Source organism: Nomascus leucogenys, chromosome 2 (genome assembly GCF_006542625.1).
Source record: "Nomascus leucogenys isolate Asia chromosome 2, Asia_NLE_v1, whole genome shotgun sequence".
Classification (NCBI taxonomy): Eukaryota; Metazoa; Chordata; class Mammalia; order Primates; family Hylobatidae; genus Nomascus; species Nomascus leucogenys.
In genome coordinates this window covers 138972318-138994231 of record NC_044382.1, presented here as the reverse complement: position 1 = coordinate 138994231, position 21914 = coordinate 138972318, and the positions used below count along the sequence as shown (strand labels likewise).

Here is a 21914-nt window from a genome sequence, read left to right as displayed (position 1 = left end):
AACTACCTGCCATATTCCCCCAGTTTCGAATCTACATATGCTTCTCAAATCTGACTCTCCTGCTATATACCATTTCTAACTTCCACTAAAAGATTGTGTTAGAAAGTCCTGCTGGGCCTCTGAGCCTGGATATTTGCAATTAGAATTCATATACCCCACTTTCACTAGATCTCAATAGTCAAAGCAAAATTATATTTGGGCAACCCCTTGTGTGCATACAGAAAACTTAAAAAAAAAACCAAATAAAAAACATTTAATTAAAGCTGGTTATGGTGGTATGCACCTGTAGTCCTAGCTACTTAGGAGGCTGAGGCAGGATGATCGCTTGAGGTCAGAAATTCTAGGCTGTAGTGTGCTATGACTGTGCCTATGAATAGCTACTGCACTCCAGCCTGGGCAACATGGTGAGATACCCATGTGTAAAAAAGTTTTCTTTTTTCTTTTTTTGAGATGGAATCTTGTTCTCTCAGGCTGGAGTGCAGCGGTGCGATCTTAGCTCACCGCAACCTCCACTTCCCTGGCTCAAGTAATTCTCCTGCCTCAGCCTCCTGACTCACTGGGATTATAGGTGTGCGCCATCACGTCCTGCTAATTTTGCATTTTTAATAGAGATGGGGTTTCTCCATGTTGGTCGGGCTGGTCTTGAACTCCCGACCTTAGGTGATCCACCTGCCTCAGCCTGCCAAAGTGCTGGGATTACAGGTGTGAGCCACCACGCCCAGCCATGAATTACTTTATCTAATTAAACTATTAAATAACCAGTTAAAATCCATTTGAAATATAAATATATGATTATAAGAATAGGCAGGGTGCAGTGGCTTACACCTGTAATCCCAGCACTTTGGGAGGCTGAGGTGGGAGGATCACCTGAGCTCAGGAATTTGAGATCAGCCTGGCCAACATAGTGAGACCCTGTCCTTACTAAAAATTAAAAAAAATAGCTAGGTGTGGTGGCGCATACCTCTAGTCTCAGCTATTTGGGAGGCTTAGTTGGGAGAATTGCTGAGCCCCAGGGGTCAAGGCTTTAGTGGGCCATGATCATGCCACTGCACTCCAACCTGGGTGACACAGCAAAACTCAATCTCAAAAAATAAATAAATTAGCATATGCTATATAAGAACAGAGTGCCACATCTTTCAGAATTTTGTGACAGTCAAGCCTGTTGTTGACATGTTTATATACTTCACAGGAACTTTATTTATTTATTTTTGAGACGGAGTTTCACTCTTGTTGCCCAGGCTGGAGTGCAATGGTGCGATCTCGGCTCACTGCAACCTCCGTCTCCCAGGTTCAAGTGACTCTCCTGCTTCAGTCTCCCAAGTAGCTGGGATTACAGGCATATGCCACCAAGCCTGGCTAATTTTGTATTTTTTTTAGTAGAGACGGGGTTTCTCCATGTTGGTCAGGCTGGTCTAGAACTCTTGACCTCAGGTGATCTGCCTGCCTCGGCCTCCCAAACTGCTGGGATTACAGGCGTGAGCCACTGCACCCAGCCAGAAACTTTCAGGAACTTTATTGTGTAGTCTTATGGCATGAAAGTACAATATCATATCTACCTATCTATATCAATATATCTTTTTTTTTTTGAGACACAGTCTCACTCTGTCTGCCAGGCTGGAGTGCAGTGGCACAACCTCGGTTCACTGCAACCTCCGCCTCCCAGGTTCAAGCGATTTGCCTGCCTCAGCCTCCCGAGTAGCTGGGACTACAGGTGCCCGCCACCACACCTGGCTAATTTTTGTGTTTTTAGTAGAGACGGGGTTTCACCATATTGGCCAGGCTGGTCTTGAACTCCTGACCTTGTGATCCGCCCACCTCGGCCTCCTAAAGTGCTGGGATTACAGGTGTGAGCCACAGCGCCCGGGCCTATATCAATATATCTTAAAATCTCTAAGCCACTATCTTTAATAACCATGTGAATTATTAATCTCATCTGCTACTAATAATGACTATAAGAAAGAAATCTGGAGTTATTTAAATCAATATGAATGAAAAATGGAACCAAGGAATTCAGGTTAAAGAAAAAATGCTCAGTGATAAAATATTCAATAACACTAAAATATAGAATATATATTAAATTTAAATAACGTCAGCCAACTTTCCTCAAAATATGTCATATAGACACTAAAATAACTAAGTCAGCACATTTATATAGTGATTATATACTGTGATGACATTCAGCATTCCCTTAAAAGGGCAAATTTCAAATTTGAAACAACTTTCATTTTTCTCTAGGTATAATTTCTAGATACATAACAATGCTTTCATTGAGAATCTTGCAAAAATTAAAAACCCTGTATCATCATCAAATGAGAGAATTTATCAGTGGATGGGAGAAAACATACTATTCACTGAGAAAATAGAATGGCAAAGATACACAGATAAAAGAGAAACAAGAAGAATATTAAACAGGATTTTACAGTTCCTAGTGTTAGATGGTAGAATGCCAGGACCTTTTGTGATACTGCCCATCTTGTCAAGGACAGGACATGTGGAAGAAGAGAAGCCATTTAAGTTTCATTAATTAAAACGAAGAGAATGTAGCCACCCATTACATTTCGCAGTAAAGTCTAACTTTGTCTAAATACAGCTAATTCTACTAAGGCCATATTAAATAGTTTGATCAAGGGCCACTATTTCCTCTTTAAACTAGGATTTCTTCATTCCATAGTGACCCTAGGTGACTATAATATTTTATTCATCTATTTCCAGAAAACTGATAAAAAATGTCTTCATAAGAACACAGAGATACTCCCTATCTCTAAAAAGAAACTGTACAATTATATATTAGCTACAGAAATAATCCCAGTGCTTTAGAAAACAAAGGCCACTTTCTGTAGAGAGCTGGCATACACTGTGATTTTTTTGACCAATTTAATATTTTTCAGGACTAAATACCATTTTAATCTAATAATTTAAATGTAGTAATTGCATTTCACATGGCAGGAAAACTTGCCAATTTGTAAAAGCACCACATTCTCAAATAGCTATGGTAAGACCAAATACTCATCAAGGTCAAAGAGTGAATATATCTCCCTAAGCGTTCATTTTGCTTTATGAAATTTGATTTTCAATGAAAATGAAATGTTTTCTTATCTAATTTCCTTTAGAAATACTTAATTATGTTCTTTAGTTCTCAGTAATGACCTTTTAACATGAAATTTAAATATGAAGCTATTCTGTAATTCATTCATTTTCAATATGCCAGTTCAGGGAAAACGTCCGCATTTCCAGGACTTTTGCCAGAGTTGTAGATTTTAAAGTTAAAAAGTACAAAGACTTGTTGTATTCTAGAAAACTCATTGCTTCTGAATTGGTGCATCACAATATGGCACATTTTCTACAAGAAGGTCTTTCCTAGGGACCAGTTCTGAAAGAAAAAAAAAAAACAGAGAATAATTAACATCACTAAAATTAGAATTAAATGCAAGGACACTCATTTCCCCCTAAAATTTAAAATAGTAAAATATCTAGTTTTAAGATAAATCTTTCAGGGATATTTTATTTCAGTTGATATCTAAGGTGGCATCCTTGACTCTAGAACAGCATTCTCATTTCAGATTATATAAAAGCATATATGATCCACTTAACCCTTTATCATTAAATATAGCAAATTAAATAACTGAAGAGAATTCAGCTAAAACTTCTACTATTGGCCATTTAATTACCAATTACTGATAATGAAAACAATTGGAAATTTTGCTTACACTATCTACCATATGAAAAGCAAGACTGGTCTCCTAATTTAAAGATTCTAAATTTTAAATAACAATCGTTCTTAAAAGAGGGTGTTTTGTGTGGTCATATCAACTGGAGAATGCTACTGGAATTTAGTGGGCAGGAGCCAGGGATGCTAAACCTTCTGTAATGTGTGGGACAGTCTGGCATAGTGAAGAACTGTCTTGTCAAAAATGCCAGTAGTGCCCACATTGAGAAATATCATAAAACAACAACAAAAACCTGTTGAGTCCTAGGTAAGACATCTTGCTGGAGTCAAGATAAAGCTCTTCAGATACAAATTTTTGGCTGGGCGTGGTGACTCACGGCTGTAATCCCAGAACTTTGGGAGGCTAAGGCGGGATGATCATTTGAGGTCTGGAGATGGAAACTAGGCTGACTAACATGGTGAAACCCCATCTCGACTAAAAATCCAAAAAAAAAAAAAAAAAAATCAGCTAGGTGTGGTGGTGCATGCCTGTAATCCCAGCTACTCAGGAGGCTGAGGCACAAGAATTGCTTGAACATGGGAGGCGGAGGTTGCAGTGAGCCGAGATGATGCCACTGCACTCCAGCCTGGGGGACACAGTGAGAGTCCATCTCAAAAAAAAAAAAAAAGTTCCAAATTTTTGAGGAGATACATGATTTCTTCTTCCTTTCTCCAGAAGAGCTGAACCTAGATGAGCTATCAATCAAAAAATGCTTGCACGACCTTCTATAAAATAACCTGCCTATACTTTTTAAAACATCATGGACATGAAAGACGAAGAAAGACGAAGGACTGCTCTAGATTAACGATAACTAAAGAGACATGATGACTACATGCAATGTGTGATCCCCAATAGGATACTGGTCCACAGGGAATTTTTTTTCCTTTTGCCATAAAATACATTATTAGGACAAATGGGAAGATTTAAATGATAGCATTTCATCAATGTTAATACCCTGGTTTTGGTCATTATATTGCAGTTACATTAGAGAATGTCCTTGTACATTTAGGAAATACACATTGCAGTATCTTAAATAAATATGCTCTAAAGTATTTCTCCAGAACATCTAGACCCAAATGGGCTGTCATAATTCTAAAAATGTTCATTTTGGGGTAAATAGGCATTATGTCTGCAACTTACTCTCAGAAAGTTCAGGAAAAAAAAATAAGGGAAACACAATAAGGCAAATATGGTAAAATGTTAGCATTTGTAGAATCTGGGTAAAGGAAATTCTCATACCCTTCAACTTGTGCACTTTTTTTATAAATCTGAATTATTTCAAAATAAAAAGGTTTTAAAAATGTATATATATTTGCGCGCACACACACACACACACACACACACACACTGGCCAGGCGCAGCGGCTCATGCCTGTAATGCTGGCACTTTGGGAAGCTGAGGTGGGAAGATTGCTTGATGCCAGGACTTTGAGACCAGCTTGGGAAACATAGCGAGACTCTGTCTCTACAAAAAATTGTTTAAAAATTAGCTAGGCATGGTGGTGCACACCTGTATTCCTAGCTACTCAAGAGGCTGAGGCAGGAGGATTGCTTGAGCCCAGGAGTTTGAGGTTACAGTGAGCAATAATTATGCTACTGCACTCCAGCCTGGGAAACAGGCTCTCTCTCTCAAAAAAAAAAAAAAAAAGAAGACAACACTAAAACAAATTTAACCCAAAAGGCAAACTGAATATTTCACTTAATTAAAAAAGAACTGGTCAGACTAAAAATAGTGCTCTTATTAGCCAGATGATAAATTTGGCTTACTGAAATGAAAACCAGTTAAATAAGTATTATTCAACCATTGTTTATATCTCACTTGTTTTTACCAAACCTATGGAGAGTTCATCAGAGAATAAATTGTAGTGTATGTTTTAACTTGTTAACAATGGCAATAACTTGTTTCATTTATCAAACCTATATGTGCCTATTTCATGCTAGACATTACATTAAGAAATTAAGATATGAAGGTGAATATATATATAATAGTCTCTTCAGCTTCAAGGAGCTCACAATCTAATGGAAAAGACAGCTAGACAAACAACAAATTACAGTATAATGTCACGAGTTACAAAAGTGGAACAAGACTTTTATGGGAGAATGGAAAAATAAATGGTTAAATATACCCATATCATTTTAGAGTATGTTCAGCGCTGAATAACCAAAGTCCAACAAGCTGGTTTAAATAAGTAAGAGATTTAATTTTTCTCACATTATCAAGAAATACAGATTAAAGGACAGGCATGGTGGCTCATGCTTGTCATCACAGCACTTTGGGAGGCCGAGGTGGGTGGATCACAAGGTCAGGAGTTCGAGACCAGCCTGGCCAACACAGTGAAACCCCGTCTCTACTAAAAATACAAAAATTAGCTGAGCGTGGTGGCAGGCACCAGCTACTAGGGAGGCTGAGGCAGGAGAATTGCTTGAACCCAAAGGCAGAGGTTGCAGTGAGCCAAGATCGTGCCACTGTACTTCAGCCTGGGCGACAGAGTTAGACTCCGTCTCGAAAAAAAAAAAAGAAATACAGATTAAGGCAGTTCTGGGCTAGTGCTTGTCCTTAGTGATACTAAGGACCTAGGCTCTTTCTCTCTTCCTGTTCTGCTACCTTCCATGAGTGGTTTTGTCTTCACTGCTGCTGTCATATCACATCTGCACTCCAGATGGGAAGAAGAGAGAAGAGAAAAGGGCAAAAGGAGAGTGCCAGCTCAGCCTATTCCTTTTAAACACGAAAACAATGACTTTCTTGGAAGTAACACCCAATAGACAGGGTTTATATAGACCAGAAAGGTGTCACATGGTCTGGAAAATAACTTTTTTTTTGCTTGGTACATTGCACCCTGAACACAATTTTTCAATTAGTAAAAAAGAACAGGAGAAGCCAAGCACAGTGGCTCACACCTATACTCCTAGTACTTTAGGAGGCCGAGGCGGTTGGATTGCTTGAGCTGTGGTCCCAGCTATTCAGGAGGTGTGAGGCATGAGAATCGCTTGAACCCGGGAGGCTGAGGTTGTAGTGAGCCGAGATCATGCCACTGCACTCCAGCCTGAGCGACAGAAGGACACTCTATCTCAAAAAAAAAAAAAAAAAAAAAAAAAAGAACAGGAGAATAGATACTGGAGAGGCAACAAGCACCACCCCTTTGGCTATGCAAAATGCATATACATCCTTCTTTCCATCTGTAGCATACATCCACGCACTACCTGTCCCCTCAGGTCTCATCCAGACTGAAACCAAGGATGTTTGGTTACACTGCTAGTGTTTCCATTAGGTCCTGCTGAGCCTCATTGTTCTAAGGTGGAGATATTGGGGAAGATGCCCTTCTTTGGGGCTTTAAAAGCTTTCATAGTCCACTTCCTGGTGATAGGAGTTTAGGGGCCCAGGGGTGGCCTTAAGAGGTGAAAACAGCTACCCAGGCCTGGGGTTTCTTGGCAATAAAATTCACTCAAAAACTTTATAAGCTTCAAATTGGTTTCCAGTCATTTCCGTGCACAAGTAGCCACAGAAAAATAAGCATGAAGACTGTCATCCTTTGGTAGCAGCCTCTACGTTCTGCCCATCTCCCTAACCCTTACCTTAGTGGCCACTTCTTAAAGCAATGAAGAATAGTAAGCTCCAGTCAGTAAATGAATCATGTATCTAATCTTTGTCTGCAAGAATGAGAAAGTCTTGAGGCATCGATCTTATTTCATGTTACAGCTCAGAATTTCCCTGCTTATATTGGCTTTAGTTTTAGTGGATAAGAACAATTAGCATTTTTAACTCTTCAAGGCTCTAAATTATGGGATTCTTGATCAATTCGACTCTAGGCTATAGACAGAAGCGTGCCTTTTAGCAAAGTAATACTTCTTTCTGTCTCTGCTTTGTGGGCTAGCTTAATCTGCATTCATCCTCTTTTTCAATTTTACTTATTTATTATTATTATTTTTTGAGACGGAACCTTGCCCTGTCTGTCACCCAGGCTGGAGGGCAGTGGCTGTGATCTCGGCTCACTGCAACCTCCGCCTCCCAGGTTCAAGCAATTCTCCTGCCTCAGCCTCCTGAGTAGCTGGGATTACAGGCGCCCACCACCATGCCCAGCTAATTTTTATATTTTTTCAGTAGAGACGGGGTTTCACCATGTTGGCCAGGGGGCTGGTCTCAAACTCCTGACCTCAGGTGATCTGCCCACCTCAGCTTCCCAAAGTGCTGGGATAACACGTGTGAGACACCGCACCCAGCCAATTTTATTTTGTCTAACTCATATCACCAGGAAGTGGACTATAAAAGCTTTAACTGTTGGTTACTAGTCACAGAAGCAGCCTCTGGCTGCTTAGAAGCTGGAGAGGCATTAAACAGCTTGTTTCAAATTGTCCAGAACCAGGCAGGCTTGAGACTAAGCTTCCAGGAACAATGACCAAAGCCATACCACAGAAACAGGCTAATGATAAAAACTGCTGCTCTCTAGTGGGGTGCCAGAAAAAAATACCGCCATTTTTACCCTCATGGAACACAAGATGCTACACTTCGGATGTTGCCAGAAACTCAACCTTACTATGTCTGCTCTTGCCACCATACCAATGCTACTTCTCTTCTCCATGAGGAACCTGATCCTGAAACCACTGATGCTACTCCTGCCAGCAAAACAGATTCTGTGCTGAATACAAGTGAGTGTCCTTCACCTATCAAACGCCTGTGCCTGAGCTACAAAGGAAACCGAGGAACTTAAATTTTCTAGATTCTGTCTTAGGATTTAGAATTCAGGCAGATGCAAATTCTTGAAACAAAGCAGGGTTATTCGAAGAGTAGTAAATTACCAGAAAACCTGTCAAATATCCGCTGTTCTATTTCTTTACCCAATTCACCTTATTGGATAATCTTTGGTATCAAAAGATATTTTACAACTTAATTCTTCTGTATTCATTAACTGTTAACACTTTAATTACGTCAAATGCACCCCAAGTATATTTATATGCTATATACTGTTTTTATTATAATTTTGTCTTATAGATTATAAAATCCCTGACTTTGCTTTCCACATTAGATACTGAGTACTATAACAGCCTTAGTTTGTTGATGTTGCCAGATCTTTAAAAAGGAACTGCATTGAGATCGTGGTTTATTTCCCGTACTTTAGGCCCCTGAAACGCCGTATCTACTCTGGTCATATTAAGTATATCAGTAAAAAGCAATTTCTCTTTTTTTTTTTTTTTTTTTGAGACAGAGTTTTGCTCTTGTTGCCCAGGCTGGAGTGCAATGGCGCAATCTCGGCTCACTGCAACCTCCGCCTCCCGGGTTCCAGCGATTTTCCTGCCTCAGCCTCCTGAGTAGCTGGGACTACAGGCGTGTGCCACCATGCCCGGCTAATTCTGTATTTTTAGTAGAGATGAGGTTTCTCCATGTTGATCAGGCTGGTCTCTAACTTCTGACCTCAGTTGATCCACCTGCCTCAGCCTCCCACCAAGTGTTGGGATTACAGGCATGAGCCACGGCACCTGGCCAAAAAGCAATTCCTTGAAATAAAGTCTTTATCTCAATTTTGGACCAAAATACAAATTTAGGTAAATATTTTAAAATAAATTATTATGAATAGCATAGTTTAGAATAGTGTGACAATCACAGAGATATTTTGAATCCAAATAATTTAAAGGACCTTAAAATATTTCACACTGAAGTTCCAGAAACACTTCTAAATATTTCAAGCACATTGTGTATATTATTTTTATAAATGATGACTTCAAATTAGGGAAACTGTAACACAAAAGTATTTTCTTCCAAGAACCTGTCCCTAACTCATCAAGTTTGGATCTGTAGCTCTGCTTATGTGCCTCAGCAATCTCTGCCTCCTATCCTGGCATTGCAAGAACTGCAGCTGTACATTTAATTGCCTGTCTTTTACACAGCACTCTAAGTTCCACTGGATAGGAACCACATCTGTCTTGCCCATTGTTCTATCCCTGGCATCTAGCATAACAGCGATTCAATGTTTGTTGAGTCACATTAACATGTCTTAGAACACAAACCGTAAGATAGTTTTAGACAATGACAATTCTAAATAAACCAAAGGCAGAAGTTTAAAATACATCTAAAGAACAGCTTCTTAGAGCTTTTTGTTTTTTTAACTGTATCATTCGTTTAGAAGTACTTCCCTATTTTTTCTTACATATATGCCAGAGAGGAAGTTAAAAAATATGGATCCTATTAAAAAACTAAGTACCATAAAAAATGATGACCTGAAGTCCTGGGTTTTCTTGGGACCATCTTTATCATAAATTTGTATGAATGAAAATATATATGTTTGCCAAAGGCCAACACTGAAGCCAGGAGACTAATATCCACATTAGAAAGAGGGTTTTGACAAATGTTAATAATCAACAGAAAGCAAGTATAGAATAATGAATAACCTGAGTATTTTTCTAACTCATAGTTAAAGGCTATGCTAGACCAATGATGAATGATACGAATAAAAAATTATGATTTATACAAATTCAGGCACCTGAGATAATACAAAAAATAGAGTAGAAAATATTTGGAAAGAAAAATAGTTTCCAAAATATTTTTTAAAGATTTTAAAAATAAGGAATTATTTCAAATGATGAAATTATGCTTGTAATAAAGAACCTTGAATTCACCGGCAAGGATAAAGGAAGTAAATGTTTTCCTTTTATTTTTAATTGATACATACTAAATATGCATATTTAAGGGGTACCGTGATAGTTCAATGCATGTATATGTGTGATGATCAAATCAGGGTAATTAGCATATCTATGACCTTATTGATCATTTCTTTGTGTTAGGAATATTCAAAATTTGCTCTTCCAGCTATTTGAAAATATACAATAAATTGTTAATTACAGTTACCCTACAGTGCTATAGAACACTAGAACTTATTCCTCCTAGCTAATTGCAATTTTGGACCCATTAACCAACCTCTAGCTATCCCCCTCTGACCCTTCCTGGCCTCTAGTAACCATTATCTGTGCTCTGTTTCTGCAAGTTGAATTCTTTTAGGTTCCACATGAGTGAGAACATGCAATATTTGTCTTTCTGTGCCTGGCTTATTTCACTTAACATAATGTCTTCCAGGTTCATGTATGTTGTCACAAATGACAAGATTTCCTTCTTTTTATGGCTGAATAATATTCCATTGTGCGTGTGTATGTGTGTGTGTATATATATATACACACCACATTTTTTTAATCATCTGTCAATGGATTCTTAGGTTGATTCCATAGCTTGGCTATTGTGAATAGTGCCAAGATAAACATGAGAATGCAGCTATTTCTTGGATACAGTGATTTCCTTCCCTTTGGATACATACCCAGGAGAGGAATTACTAGATCTTGCAATAGTTCTATGCTTAGTTTTTGAGGAACCTCTATACTGTTTTCTATAATGGCTATCCTAATTTACATTCCCACCAAGAGTGTATAAGAATTCTCCTTTCTCCACATCCTTGTCAGCATTTGTTATTTTTTGTCTTTTTGACAATAGTCATTCTATCTGGGGTGAGATGATATTTCATTGTGGTTTTAATTTTCATTTCCCTGATGAGTGATGTTGTGTATTTTTTCATATACTTGTTGGCCATTTGTGTGTCTCCTTTTGAGAGATGTCTGGAAGTGATTTTTAAAAAAAAATTAAAAATGAGAAATTATTTAAGATAAAGAGTTCCTGCTGGGATTCAAAATTTAATTTCCACTGTAGATATTATTTGAATGGAATAAAAAGACAGATGGATTTAGAATTCATGCATACAAGGTGATTACTCTTCCAAATGAAGTTTCATTTTATTACTTTCAATTTCTATTATCTTTCATTTTGAGACATTATATGATATTTTTTAGAAACACATAATCACAACTCTCCATTTTCTAAACAAGAAGCAGAATTTTTATTCTTGTCATTTCTATGTGACAGTGTAGACACTGCTAAAATATTTGAAGGAATTTTGCTTAAAGTAACTTTTAGAAAGAGAGATTAAGGAATCAAATTTCTTACATTTTGGACCTATACACATATTTATGTATATATATATATGTGTATATATATGTATATATATGTGTGTATACATATATATACACACACACAGAAAGAATGAGGCTATTATTAAGGCAATACATATTAATATTCATAAAAGAGTCAAAATATTTAATTCTGTGGGAAAATTAAAATATACATAAAACCAAAGGATAAAAAGAAATCTAAACGATATTCAGTACTGTTATATCTAAAACCAGGCATTTGAAATAGATACTAAATTTAGTTATTAAAATAACCTAAAACTTTATTCATATGATAAAAATAATATATATCTGTGATTACCTGTATAAAATGTTGGCTATACTACACAGAAACTCCAAAGATCATTATTAAGATAAACGCTGGTGACTACACATCTTAAATTTAGGATTAATTATGTTTTCTGCCCTTATAAACATAACTTAGATCAGCCAGGTGCAGGGGCTCACACCTGTAAACCCAGCATTTTGGGAGGCCGAGGCAAGTGGATCACCTGAGGTCAGGAATTCCAGACCAGCCTGGCCAACGTGGTGAAACCTTGTCTCTACTAAAAATACAAAAATTAGCTGGGCGTGGTGGCAAGCTCCTGTAATCCCAGCTACTTGAGGGGCTGAGGCAGGAGAATCACTTGAACCTGGGAGACGGAGGTTGCAGTGAGCCGAGATCACAGCCACTGTTTTTTTGAGGCAGGGTCTTACTCTGTCACCCAGGCTGGAGTACAGTGGCATACTCGTGGCTCACTAAGGCCTCAACCTCCTGGGCTGAAGTGATCCTCCCACCTCAGCCTCCCTACTAGCTGGAATTACAGGTGTGCACCACTGCATCCTGATAACTTTTGTATTTTTTGTAGAGGCGGGGTTTTGTCATATTGCCCAGGCTGGTCTTGAACTCCTGGGCCCATTCTAGACTCCTGCCTTGGCCTCCCAAAGTGCTGGGATTACAGTAACGAGCCACTGCACCTGGCCAACAATTTTGAATGTCATCTTTTTGTTGTTACTGTCCCCAAAGATACTTTAGAGAATAAAAACAAAATATTATGTGAAATGAGATTTTGCTGAAGCACCATCTGGAGTCTCGAGGTATAATGGAGGATCCTCAACTATATCCCCATTTCCTATAATCCTAAATCTTCTGAATTAAAATAACTAATTATAGGCCAGGTGCAATGGCTCATGCATGTAATCCCAGCACTTTGGGAGGCTGAGGCAGGTGGATCACCTGAGGTCAGGAGTTTGAGACCAGCCTGGCCAACAAAGTAAAACCCTGTTTCTACTAAAAATACAAAAATTAGCTGGGCATGGGTGGTGTGTGCCTGTAGTCCTAGCTAGTTGGGAGGCTGAGGCATGAGAAACACTTGAACCAAGGAGGAGGAGGTTACAGCAAGCCAAGATTGCACTACTGCACTCCAGCCTAGGGGACAGAGTGAGACTCCATCTCAAAAAACCCCAAAAAACAACAAAAAAACGAAAAACAAAACTCATTATAGAGTAAAAGGTAAAGAAATAGTCTAGGTAAGTGATAAATGATGCCAGAAAAATTAAGAACTGTAAATAAATATGATAAAAATATATAGTTGTACTGTCTTCGTAATTAGTTTTGAAATATAACAAGATAAAAAAATAAAAATTAATTAAAAGGAAACAAATGTGGCAAAACAAAGTTTTATAATTCAGTCTTATAGACTATATAACCTTGTAAAATATATATGCTGTATACCACATTGTCTGGCAAAATCAAGCTGTTTTACCACTCAGCATTACATGTGCTATAATTATTCAATATTTTAAAACACATTGCAGTTAGAAATCATTTTTCTTTAATTTTACTTACTCAGTGTATTGTGGTCTGTGTGAATACCTTGTATAACAGATGTTCTGAGTAATAATTCAACATCAGAACCTATTTTCATTAGCTGTTAAGAAAACCAAACACATAGAGTAAGTCCTTTAGGTGTTTCATATGAATGTACTGTTTTTGAAAACGATAGTTTTACTATAATTTCTTTTCAAGTAATACAGTAGTTTCTCCTTATCTGCAGTTTCAGTTACCTGTGGTCAACTGCGGTCTGAAAATATTAAATAGAAAATTCCCAAAATAAATAATGTATAAGTTTTTAATCACATGTCACTCTGAGTAGCATGATGAAATCTCATGCCATCTGCTCCAGGCTGTCTGGGATGTGAATCATTTATTTGTCCAGCATATCCATATTGTATACACTGTCCACCTGTGGTCACTTAGTAGCCATCTTGGCTATCAAGATTGACTGTTGCCACACTGCAATGCTTATATTCAAGTAACTCTTATTTTACTTAATAATGGCTCCAAAGCACAAGAGTACTCTGTCTAATTTATAAATTAAACTATATCATAGGAAAGTATATATAATAAAAACATAGTATATAGGATTTGGTACTATCAGAGATTTGAGGCATCCACTGAGGATCTTAAAATGTATCCCCCAACGATAAAGGGGGACTACTGTACTGCTTTTAACTTTTTATAACTATTCCAACTAGTATAGAAAGCTCAGATATGCATATAGTTTTAACTTTTATCTATCAATTCTATATTTTCTTCCAAAACAGATTTAGAGTATTTTTTGTTACAATGTGTATTTTTAAGTGTGTTTAAAATGCACATTTTTGGGAGGGCAGTTGAATCTTTCTTTTATAGAGTTAGATGTTCAGAACACTTGAACTCCAACTTTGGCTGTATCATTAAGTGTATGGCCTTGGGTTAATCACCTACTCTGAGTTTCAGACCTCATCAAATAACATGTACTTGAGAGACCCTGAGACCCTTTCAGGGATCTGTGAGGTCAAAATTACTTTCAAAACACTACAGCTTTCTGCATGGTTTGAGTTGTGAGCAGTAGAGATTTCTCCATCAAAATACCATTTTTTACCTTTACAGAACCACTGACAAATTAAGATTATTCAGACTTAGCTATTTGGCAGATATTTTCTTATTTTCTTAGAAAAGTAGAGTGTGTCACTTCAAAGAAAACAACTGACAGTATTTGTTGACAATGACAAAACTGAAGCTTTCAAGCAAATATCAGAATTCTGGAGAACTTGTATCTGCCAGGGTAAGCTTGATAGCTTCACAATACTTAAACATTTTTCTCTCGCTTTGTTTTTGAGACAAGGTCTTGCTTTGTCACCCAGGCTGGAGTGCAGTGGTGTAATCATAACTCACTGCAGCCTTGAACTTCTGAGCTCAAGTGACCCTCCCACTTCAGCCTCCTGAAGTGTTGGGATTATAGGTGTGAGCCACCATGCCCAGCCTTAAAGATTTTTCTGATGAGATGGATACTAGTATTGATAGATATAATTTTAAAATATGTAATGAACTATGTCAACATCTGGAATATCTGTAGTATTTAATGAACCCATATTTTCTAAATCATCACTGCATGATGTTACAAAATCATGCATGGGTAAAAAATCCATTCACAGGGAAATATCAATTAAAGTTCATCGGTCTACCTAAATGAAGCTTTGAGGGCATGTGAGAGAATATCCCAAGAAGAGGCAACAGCATAAAAACCCTAAGTGAAGAAATTTTTTGGTAAATTCAAGGACCCTCAAAGAAGGGGCTGAGATGGGAAGAGTGAGGGGGATGTGGTTCAAGTTGAGGTGGCAAGGTAACAAAGGTTAGATGACAGACAGTCTTGTAGGTCATGTTAGGCACTTTAGATTTTTCTTGAATGAGATGAAGAGTCATGGGGTTATGAGTAGCAGAGTGCTGAGATATGCCTTTTTTTTTTCTTTTTTTTAAAGTTTATTCTGTTTTTAAAAGTACTGAGAATAGGCTGTAGGGAGTGTGGCTGGAAGCTGGAGGCCCATTAGGAGGCTGTTGTAACAAGAGAGATGATGGTGGCTTGGACTCGGACATAATGACAGGGAGGATAAGAAGTAGTTGAGTTCTGTATATATTAATATTTTGAGATTTAAGTCAACAGGATTTGCTATCAGACTGGATATAAGTGTGAGAGAAGAATAGCAGTCAAGAAAGCACCAAGGTTTTTGGTCTGAGCATAAAAAGGAGGGAGCTGGAATTAACTGCCATGGAGAGAGCTGTGGGGAAGCAAAGCCTCATCTCCTGACACCTGGGAAGGGGCTTAGCAGGGCAGAGAAGGAGAAAATAATGGGTCTCCTCAGCCATTGGAGGTACATAAACTGAGTCAAGTCCTAGATATAAGGCTGGAAACAAGGCTAGTTGAGGAATAAGGGATTAGGGGGGTCCAGAGGAGATGACGAGGAGGTGGTCTGCATGAATCCTGGAACCACCCCCCCTCCAAAAAAATTCCACTGGTCTGACAGATAACAGAGTTGCACATTGGAACTAACCTTTAACTGGGTGACACAGTGAGACTCCGTCTCAAAAAAAAAAAAAACAGAAATTACCTCATGTCAAGGCGCAGTATTAAAAAATATTCACAATTATGTGGCTTATGCCTGTAATCCCAGAACTTTGGGAGGCTAAGGCAGGAGGATTGCTTGAAGCCAGGAGTTTGAAACCAGCCTGGGCAACAAAGCAAGACCTCCTCTCTACCTAAAAAAATAAAGAAAAGAAAAAAAATCACAATTATCTAACTGTTCTACTCTTTTCCAACTACAAATCTGTGTGAGGCTGAATTTTCTTCATATACTTCAACCTAAAAAACATATTGCAGGGGGCTGGGCACAGTGGCTCACGCCTATAATCCCAGCACTTTGGGAGGCTGAGGTGGGTGGATCACCTGAGGTCAGGAGTTCAAGACTAGCCTGGCCAACATGGTGAAACCCGTCTCTACTAAAAATACAAAAATTAGCTGGGTGTGGTAGCATGCACCTGTAATCCCAGCTACTGAGGAGGATGAGGCATGAGAATTGCTTGAACCCAGAGGTGGAGGTTGCAGTGAACTGGGATCATGCCACTGCACTCCAGCCTGGGCAACAAGAGTGAAACTCCATCTCAAAACAAAATGGGAGAAAATTTTCACAACCTACTCATCTGACAAAGGGCTAATATCCAGAATCTACAATGAACTCAAACAAATATACAAGAAAAAAACAAACAACCCCATCAAAAAGTGGGCAAAGGACATGAACAGACACTTCTCAAAAGAAGATATTTATGCAGCCAAAAAACACATGCAAAAATGCCTATCATCACTGGCCATTAGAGAAATGCAAATCAAAACAACAATGAGATACCATCTCACACCAGTTAGAATGGTGATCATTAAAAAGTCAGGAAACAACAGGTGCTGGAGAGGATGTGGAGAAATAGGAACACTTTTACACTGTTGGTGGGACTGTAAACTAGTTCAACCATTGTGGAAGTCAGTGTGGCGATTCCTCAGGGATCTAGAACTAGAAATACCATTTGACCCAGCCATCCCATTACTGGGTATATACCCAAAGGACTATAAATCATGCTGCTATAAAGACACATGCACATGTATGTTTACTGCGGCACTATTCACAATAGCAAAGACTTGGAAGCAACCCAAATGTCCAACAACGATAGACTGGATTAAGAAAATGTGGCACATATACACCATGGAATACTATGCAGCCATAAAAAATGATGAGTTCCTGTCCTTTGTAGGGACATGGATGAAACTGGAAATCATCATTCTCAGTAAACTGTCACAAGGACAAAAAACCAAACACCGCATGTTCTCACTCATAGGTGGGAATTGAACAATGAGAACACATGGACACAGGAAGGGGTGGGGGGAGGGAAGAGGGATAGCATTAGGAGATATACCTAATGCTAAATGATGACTTAATGGGTGCAGCACACCAACATGGCACATGTATACATATATAACAAACCTGCACATTGTGCACATGTACCCTAAAACTTAAAGTATAATAATAATAAAATAAAATGAAAACAAAAACAAAAACAAAACAAAAACAAAAAAACCAATACCACTCTTCTCACTAAATTTTTTAAAAGTTATTTTTCATAAATATCATGTTACTTTTTAACATATAATAAAATTGTTATTTTAAAATGAATTAATCAATATATATTTTTAAAAATTCTCAGTTTACATTTCTAATGTGGTAAATAATGATATAAACAAAGCTTTTTGGGGTCCTCAATTTGTAAGAGTGTAAAGGTTCTTTGAGATGACCAAGTTTGAGAACTGCTGGTCTAGACAGGATGCCTGAGACTCCTTTTAGTGCCAAGACTCTATCAACCCTCTAATTAACAATGCAATTATTTAAAAATTACTAAAATCTTAATATTTTTCAGTTGTAGAAAGTACAAAATATACATTTGTATATAACAAATATGGAATTTCTAGATTGCTTAATGTTAAATTAATGCTCTATAAGTAAAATTAATTTGGGAGATTGTAGTTCATTTTCCCAGTTTACTTGATATAAACAGACCTCAATTTAAAAGTCTTTAATCATAATTTCAAAATTAAAAAATTATCATATTGTTATGAATTAGTCTACTGAATAGCAAACAGTACAAACTTCCTCATATACCTTTTAACCTCCCTTCAAGTCATGAGTTGATTATACTGTCATTTTAATTTCTGCCATGAATAAAAATTACATATTCCCTATCTGCCCTATCATGTTTCAGCAAAATCTTTCCCTTTTTGTTTATTTTATAGAGAGGGAATACTTAGGCTATCTCATTTTGTCTCATGAGCTCCATTATTACAGGTATTTACTATTTCAAAAATAGCATTTTCTCTACTAAATATAAATGTATTTTTTATCAGTTTTTTTTTTTTAAACATCTGGAAATTCTATAAACATGGAAGAATTTCTCTAGTTTGTACCTTCCTTTAAAAAGGATTCCTTTTAAAGGAATCAATTCTTGGAACCATAACTATCTTGAAAATTATTTTCCATTTTTTTGTTTTGTTTTCTTCCTAAGGGTCCTTTCCTTACCTTTATATAGTTAGACATAGGAAGCTGAGGACAGACATAATATGTATATGCCAGAATACATAATATATAGGAAAAGAAAAATTGTGCATTTTTTTCAATGAACTTTTACTAGGAGTATTAGGGAGCTGAGAAAGTAGTGTCTGTATAGTGTCTTCAACCAGAGCAAGTGACCAAAATGCAAATACAGAAAGCAAAGCAAGAATAGTTCATACTGTGGCTGTTTGTCATTGCCAAGATGGGATTAAAAATAAATATCTAACTGCTTAGTTCAGTTAAGAGTAGAAGTTTCCTCTGTAGTTCTGAGTTACTACAACACTCATTCTCTTTAGTTCCAGTCACTTGCTTTAAGTGAAGATAGAATTTCTGTAGGTTTCTGGGTTTGTTCAGCTGTTCTGGCTTTGATCATGGCTATTTCCATGTTCTGTTCATGGGGTGCCTTGCTGTATTTTGGTGTTGGCAGATGACCCTGAGGAGGTGAGCCATACCGAATAAGTGAAGGTTATCTACAGTTGTGATGGCCTTAACTATCAAGTAATGGTTTTTATTTTACATAACACCTCTATCTTCATCATTTCCTCTTTGACAAGATCACTGTGTAAGTTTTACTATAACTGAAAAAATTACTGTACCTCTTCTATTTTCTTAGGAGAAGTTTCATTTTTATTATTTTTGAATTCTTCATTTATCTTTATTCTGGCTGCTACAAAGAGAAAAATACATATAGTTATTTGCTTTTGTAATCTATAATTCCTATCTCAATAATTTACACGTTATTCACTATGAATGGCTACTTCTCTAGTATAGAAATTGCCCTCATGAAAAACAAAGCATAAGAATAAGAAATTTATTAATGAAGTCTTTGGACAGCTTTTGACAGGGTGACAAGTTTGTAGGTAAACCTACTATAAACCTTTGGCACTCTAATATTTTTTCTTCCACTGATTTTTACTCTCAAATTCATTTGTATACCTATAGCTATTGAATTACAATAAATCTAACTTAATGTTTTATTTTTACAAATCTAAGGATTTCTATTAAAATGCTTTTTTAAGATGGTAAAATTCAATACATACAAGTATGTTAAACTACATACACACATACACAAAGATTGGCAGCAAACAGGATATATGTGTACATATATGTAAAATTTTAAGTGTCTTGGCTGACATATAAAGTGAGTGACAAATAAAACTTTTGTTTACATATACCACTGAGAATTTGATATCATTACAGCAGCATACTTTGGTAGAATCTCACTGGCCTTATTGTGCTGCTGTGAGCGTTTAATGGAACAATCCATATAAAGTGCATAGCAAATATGCAACAAATTGTTAGCTGTTCTTATAACTATTCCACTTAAAACATTTAAAGCAACAAAAATATTCCATGTTGATAATTACCATAAAAACTTCCTTCTATGTTGTGTGTGTGTATATATATATACATGTTTATATATATATACACATATATGTTTATATATGTGTGTGTGTGTGTACATATATATATATATATATATATATTTTTTTTTTTTTTTTTTTTTTTTTTTTTCAGATGGAGTCTTGCTTTGTTGCCCAGGTTGGAGTGTGGTGGTGTGAGCTTGGCTCACTGCAACCTCCGCCTCTGGGTTCAAGCAATTCTCCTGCCTCAAGGGATTACAGGTGTGTGCCACCATGCCTGGCTAATTTTTGTATTTTTAGTAGAGGCGGGGTTTCAACATGTTGGCCAGGCTGGTCTCTAACTCCTGACCTCAAGTAATCCGCCTGCCTCGGCCTCCCAAAGTGCTGGGATTAAAGGTGTGAGCAACCAAGCCCAGCCTATGTTGCATATATTTCAATACGTGAGGTGGTTTAGAGTTTGGACTTTTGAATCAGACTGCTTAGACTAAATCCCAGGTCCACCTTTTACTAACTATGATGTGGGATAGATATTTTCACGTTTTGTCAATTTTCTCATTTGTAAAAATAGGAATTATAATAGCAACTATCTTACAGAAATGTTACAAGAATTAAATCAGGAATTCATGTAAAGTACATATAATACAATACACATATCTTATTCGTTCAGAAATTATTTTTGATGAGTTACAAAAACTTAAATCCCTGGAAACAGTGGGGACACTTTACCTAGGTGCACTCTTAAGGAGGTTTAGAAATGTATGAGGACTGGAACTGAACATGAATAACACAGAACCTAAATTTCAGAGCCTGTGACTTCCAGATAAAATGGAAACTAATTAAAACAGGGAGATACTGAATTTGGAATCATTTGGGATGGATTCTCTTTCATAGCTGCTCTTTTAGACTGACATAAGACATTAACAACATGGTAATATCTGGTCCTAGAGAGTGTGAAAATTTGATTATGTAACAGAAAGTTCAATGGCTTGAATATAAGGCAAGCAATGATAAACACTGAAACTCTGGTCCCTTGCCTTTTTTTTTTGACCAACTCTTTATGAAGACTTGATCTTTAAAAATTTTTCTTTAACTAGATATTTCTCAAATAAGTGCAATATAAACTAATCTTTATAAAAGATATTAGAGAGACGTAGTGAAGGTCATTCCCTAAGATGGGTCTTGACCACACAGGGTTTCTCAGATAGATTAGTAGTCATCTAAAAAGTAGACTGGCTCCAAACGGGTAAAGAACATACTTACCTTCTAATGCTCTGGCATCATTTTTAAAAACTTGTTGTCTGGTCCTGTGCAGTGTTTTAAAGAGCTGTAAAACCTGTTAAGAAAATCAGAATTCAAGGCTGGGCACAGTGGCTCATGCCTGTAATTCCAGCACTTTGGGAAGTTGAGGTAGCAGGACTGCTTTAGCCCAGGAGTTCGAGACCCTGGGCGATATGGTGAGACCCCCATTTCTACAAAAAAAAAATTTTTTTTGAACATGGAGTCTTACTGTGTCACCCAGGCTGGAGTGCAGTGGCATGATCTTGACTCACCACAACCTCCGCCCCCTGGGTTCAAGCGATTCTCCTGCCTCAGCCTCCCGAGTAGCTGGGATTACAAGCACTTGCCACCAAGCCCGGCTAATTTTTGTATTTTTAGTAGAGACAAGGTTTCACCATGTTGTCCCAGCTGGTCTCCAACTCCTGACCTCAGGGGATCCACCCTCCTTGGTCTCCCAAAGTGCTAGGATTACAGGAGTGAGCCCCTGCACCTGGCCAAAATATTTTTTAAAAATTAGGCCATGGTGGTGTGCACCTGTGGTCCTAGCTACTTGGGCAGCAGAGGTGGGAGGATTGCTTGAGTCCAGGAAGTTGAGGCTCAATGAGCTCTGACTGCAC

General features: G+C 37.4%; 1 protein-coding gene across 1 annotated transcript in view; it reads right to left on the bottom strand.

Moving 5' to 3' along the window:
- Positions 1-1575: 1575 nt before the first annotated feature.
- Positions 1576-21914, bottom strand: part of LYRM7 (LYR motif containing 7) — a 29643-nt gene continuing 9304 nt past the window's right edge. Inside the window, exons 2-5 of the mRNA XM_030818426.1 lie at positions 21280-21352; positions 19252-19322; positions 13536-13617; positions 1576-3370 (exon numbers count right to left, since the gene is read on the bottom strand). Coding sequence (XP_030674286.1) covers positions 3300-3370; positions 13536-13617; positions 19252-19322; positions 21280-21352 — 297 coding nt within the window. The 3' untranslated portion in view covers positions 1576-3299. The remainder of the gene's footprint in view (positions 3371-13535; positions 13618-19251; positions 19323-21279; positions 21353-21914) is intronic.